Source organism: Dipodomys merriami, unplaced genomic scaffold, assembly GCF_024711535.1.
Source record: "Dipodomys merriami isolate MVZ:Mamm:240054 unplaced genomic scaffold, mDipMer1.0.p SCAF_16, whole genome shotgun sequence".
In the NCBI taxonomy this organism is placed as follows: domain Eukaryota; kingdom Metazoa; phylum Chordata; class Mammalia; order Rodentia; family Heteromyidae; genus Dipodomys; species Dipodomys merriami.
Genome location: NW_027202937.1, coordinates 12,382,516 through 12,386,045, shown reverse-complemented (window position 1 = coordinate 12,386,045; position 3,530 = coordinate 12,382,516). Strand labels below are relative to the sequence as shown.

The following is a 3,530-nucleotide window of genomic DNA, read 5'->3' as shown; positions in this document are numbered from 1 at the left end:
ACCTGGGCGGGTGAGTCTGGGAACCAGGGGAAACAAATCTACAGGACAGAGCGAGGGAACAGGTAGGTAGGGTGAGGGGACCCTCGAGGGTGGGGGGAGGCGGACCCCTCCGCCCAGACCCTCCTGCCCCCTTTCTGTCTTTCTGAGCCCCTTCTCCCGGCCCCCGCCGCGCTCCCGCCCCCTCTCCCCCCCCCCCCCGCCGCTCTTCTGCTCCACTGTGGGTGGAGCGGGACACGAGGATCAGCACCGAGGCGCACAGATTGCAAAAGTGAGCCTACAGAATCTGCTCGGCTACTACAACCAGAGCGCGGATGGTAAGCGACGCCGCTGGGTGGGAGGTCACGACCCCTCCCCGCCTCCCGCTGACCAGCCCGAGCCCCCGGGGTCTCGGACAGAGGTTCAGCCCAGGCTGCGGGCGCTGCGGGGGGACCGGCACCCCGGGAAAGAGCCGCGGGGTGGGGCCGGTGTCCTCTCCGTGTAGGCCAAAGTCCCCGCGGGGCGCGGGCTGACCGTGGGGGCGGGGCAGCTTCTCACACCCTCCAGACCATGTTCGGTTGCGACGTGAGCGCAGACGGCCGTCTCCTCCGCGGGTACCATCAGCTCACCTACGATGGCCAGGACTACATCGTCCTGAACGAGGACTTGAGCTCCTGGACCGCGGCCGACATGGCGGCTCAGATCACCAGGCAAAAGTGTGAGGAGGCCGGTGAGGCAGAGCGCCACAGGGCCTACCTGGAGCACACGTGCGTGGAGTGGCTGCGCAGATACCTGGAGCACGGCAAGGAGACGCTGCAGCGCACAGGTACCAGGGCCCGGGGACTCCTCCATCTCCTGTGGAAGTCCCCCTCCACTCCCACAGCCAGAGAGGAAAAGGGACCCAGCCCACCACACCCCTTCCCCTGCCCAGAGAACCATGAGCCCCTGCCTTTCACATGCTGTGTCACACAGTGGCTCTGGAATCCACCTTGACCTCACCACAGTGAAACACACACACTATCTTTCTTTCCTTTCTCTCTCCCCCTCCCTCCCCACGCATGGAGGGGAAGACTGTCCCTGAAACAAGTGTGCAGCTGGCCCCTTCCACTCTGGCAGTGGCCCTGGGCAGCACCAGGAGGCTCTCAGCATTTGTCCTCAACCAGGACCCAGTATGGCTAGAAGTCTCTTCCAGTGCTTTGGAGAAAGTATCTCTTATCTCCACTCAGGACAGAGCCATGACTCTTGAGAGATCGAGGGCTTCTGGCCTTGGGTGATCTCAACCAGAGTCTACAACACTGCACAGGTTAGAAGATGATTCCAGAAGCCTAGTTCCTGACTGGATCTGCCATCCCTGTCCCTACTATATGAGCTGGTTCAGTGGCCCATGGGAGACAAGGTGATGCACCTGAGTTTCTGGGTTCAGATCCCCCAAAGGCACACATCACCCTCCACCCCACCTCTGAACATAAGATGACCCTGAGGTGCTGGGCGCTGGGCTTCTACCCTGCGGAGATCACCCTGACCTGGCTGTGGGATGGAGAGGAACAGACCCAGGAAATGGAGCTGGTGGAGACCAGGCCTGCAGGAGATGGAAGCTTCCAGAAGTGGGCAGCTGTGGTGGTGCCTTCTGGGGAGGAGCAGAGATACACATGCCATGTGCAGCATGAGGGGCTGCCTGAGCCCCTCAGCCTGACATGGGGTAAGCAGGGCTGAGGGCACAGAGCACAGCTGTGCTCAGAGACAGCAGGAGGCATGTGCAGCTCTCAGCAGGTAAGGACTGAGAGCTGGGTTCACAGCCCTCATCCTCCTTTCCCTTCTCTTCCCAGAGCCGCCTGCTCAGCCCACCATTCCCAACACTGGAATTGTCATTGGCCTGGGCATCTTTGCAGTTCTGGTTGTTGTAGCTGTGGTGCTTTTTGTGCTGTGGAGGAAGAGGACTGGAGGTAGGAAGGTGGAGGTCTGAGTTCCTGGGCCACTTGTGGGTTTCAGGCCCCAGGCAGAAGTGTGAGCTGCACTCCTAATGGGAAGTTGCAGCACACTCAGGGCCTTCCCCAGCCTGACAGCTCCTCTTCTGTAAATCACCTGCAACACGAAGGACACAAAATTCCCCCTCCTGAGGGTGGTGATGGGAACTGATTGCAGCACTCAGGCCCACAGGGACTCAGGTGCCCACTGAGGTCAGACTCCAGGAGGTCCTGGGGTCTCTCTTCCCAACTGTTGCACTCCTCTCTCCTGATGCTTCCTTGGTTCTATGGTCACATTTCTAGAAACTTCCCATGAGATCAAGGCCAGGGGTTCATCCAGGCCCTCATGGCACTGCTTGTGTCCTGCCTCTCACATGGTGTTTCTCCCTACAGGTGACAAGAGAGAAGGCTATGATAAGGCTGCAAGTGAGTGCCATGGGGGAGGAGGTGACCTTTGTTGTGCTGCAGACAGGACCTGTGGGAGCTCATGCACCCCGGAATTCCTCCAATGATGCCTGTGTTCTCTAACCAGTTCCTCTCTTCCACCACAGGAGACGACAGTGACCAGGGTTCTGATGTTTCCCTCAGAGCTGAAAAAGGTGACAACCTGGAGACCCTATGTGGGGGGGCAGGGCTGAGGCCCAGGGAAGGCTGTGTTGTGGTTATAGGGACTATGAATTGGGATGTTGGGCTGCTCAGAGTGTTCCCCTAACAGTGATTGATCTGAATTGTTGTCCTTGTTCTTTTCTTCTTCAGTGAGAAATGACTCCTCTGCAGGGGACTGAGAGTCACAACATTTGTTCCTACCCTGCCTCTTCTCCCTCCTGGGACAACATGAGCTCCTGACTTCTCCTTCTGTACCTGGATTTTGACCGAGTCCATGTGTCTGTGTCTTGTCAGGACCTGTTAGGAAATGAAGTGGCAGTCCATCCCTGAGCACTGGGACCCTCCCCACACTGACCTTGGTCTCTTTCTCCATCCACCTGCTGCACCAGCAGAGGCAGGGCTAGGGTTCCCCATTCTTGACTTCACTTTAGTTTGCTCTGAGTTGCAGCTCCTCACTTCGCCATTGATAAAGAGAATGATGATGTGGACTAGTTTTTTCAATTGTTGTCACAATTGTTGAATAGGTAATAAATCAAAGGATGTTTCCCAAAACTTGAGACAGAAAATAAAACATGAAGCTCACACCTATAATCCTAGCTACTAAAGAAGCTGAAATCTGAGGACCATGGTTCAAAGCCAGCCGGGGCAGCAAAGTCCTGGAGACTTTTGTCTCCAATTAACCACCAGAAGATGGGAAGTGGCACTGTGGCTCAAGTGGTAGAGCACTCGCCTTGAGCTGAAGAGCTGAGGGACAGTGCTCAGGCCCAGAGTTCAAGCCCCATGACTGGTTAAAAAAAAAAAAAAAAGAATCATCATGTTTGCTGAGCTGAGTGTTTTTTCAGTATTTCTTTTTTTTTTTGGGTCCAGTCATGGGGCCTGAACTCTGGGCCTGGGCGCTGTCCCTCAGCTCTTCAGCTCAAGGCTAGCGCTCTACCACTTGAGCCACAGCGCCACTTCTGGCTTTTTTCTTTTTGCTTATATGGT

General features: G+C 56.6%; 1 protein-coding gene across 1 annotated transcript; it reads left to right on the top strand.

Moving 5' to 3' along the window:
* The first annotated feature begins 240 nt into the window (after positions 1–240).
* LOC138828293 (saoe class I histocompatibility antigen, A alpha chain-like) lies at positions 241–2,740 on the top strand. The gene is made up of 7 exons (XM_070024291.1): positions 241–314; positions 527–802; positions 1,400–1,675; positions 1,803–1,919; positions 2,334–2,366; positions 2,492–2,539; positions 2,697–2,740. Exons 2-7 carry the CDS (start codon positions 547–549, stop codon positions 2,723–2,725), a joined length of 759 nt encoding a protein of 252 aa, XP_069880392.1. The 5' UTR covers positions 241–314; positions 527–546; the 3' UTR covers positions 2,726–2,740.
* The last annotated feature ends 790 nt before the right edge of the window (positions 2,741–3,530 follow it).

Coding starts and splice junctions, on each gene's coding strand:
- LOC138828293 (XM_070024291.1), top strand. CDS start 547: ATGTTCGGTTGCGACGTGAGCGCAGACGGCCGTCTCCTCCGCGGGTAC. Junction 1,676..1,802: donor GCCCCTCAGCCTGACATGGG/GTAAGCAGGGCT, acceptor TTCTCTTCCCAG/AGCCGCCTGCTCAGCCCACC. Junction 2,367..2,491: donor AGGCTATGATAAGGCTGCAA/GTGAGTGCCATG, acceptor CTTCCACCACAG/GAGACGACAGTGACCAGGGT.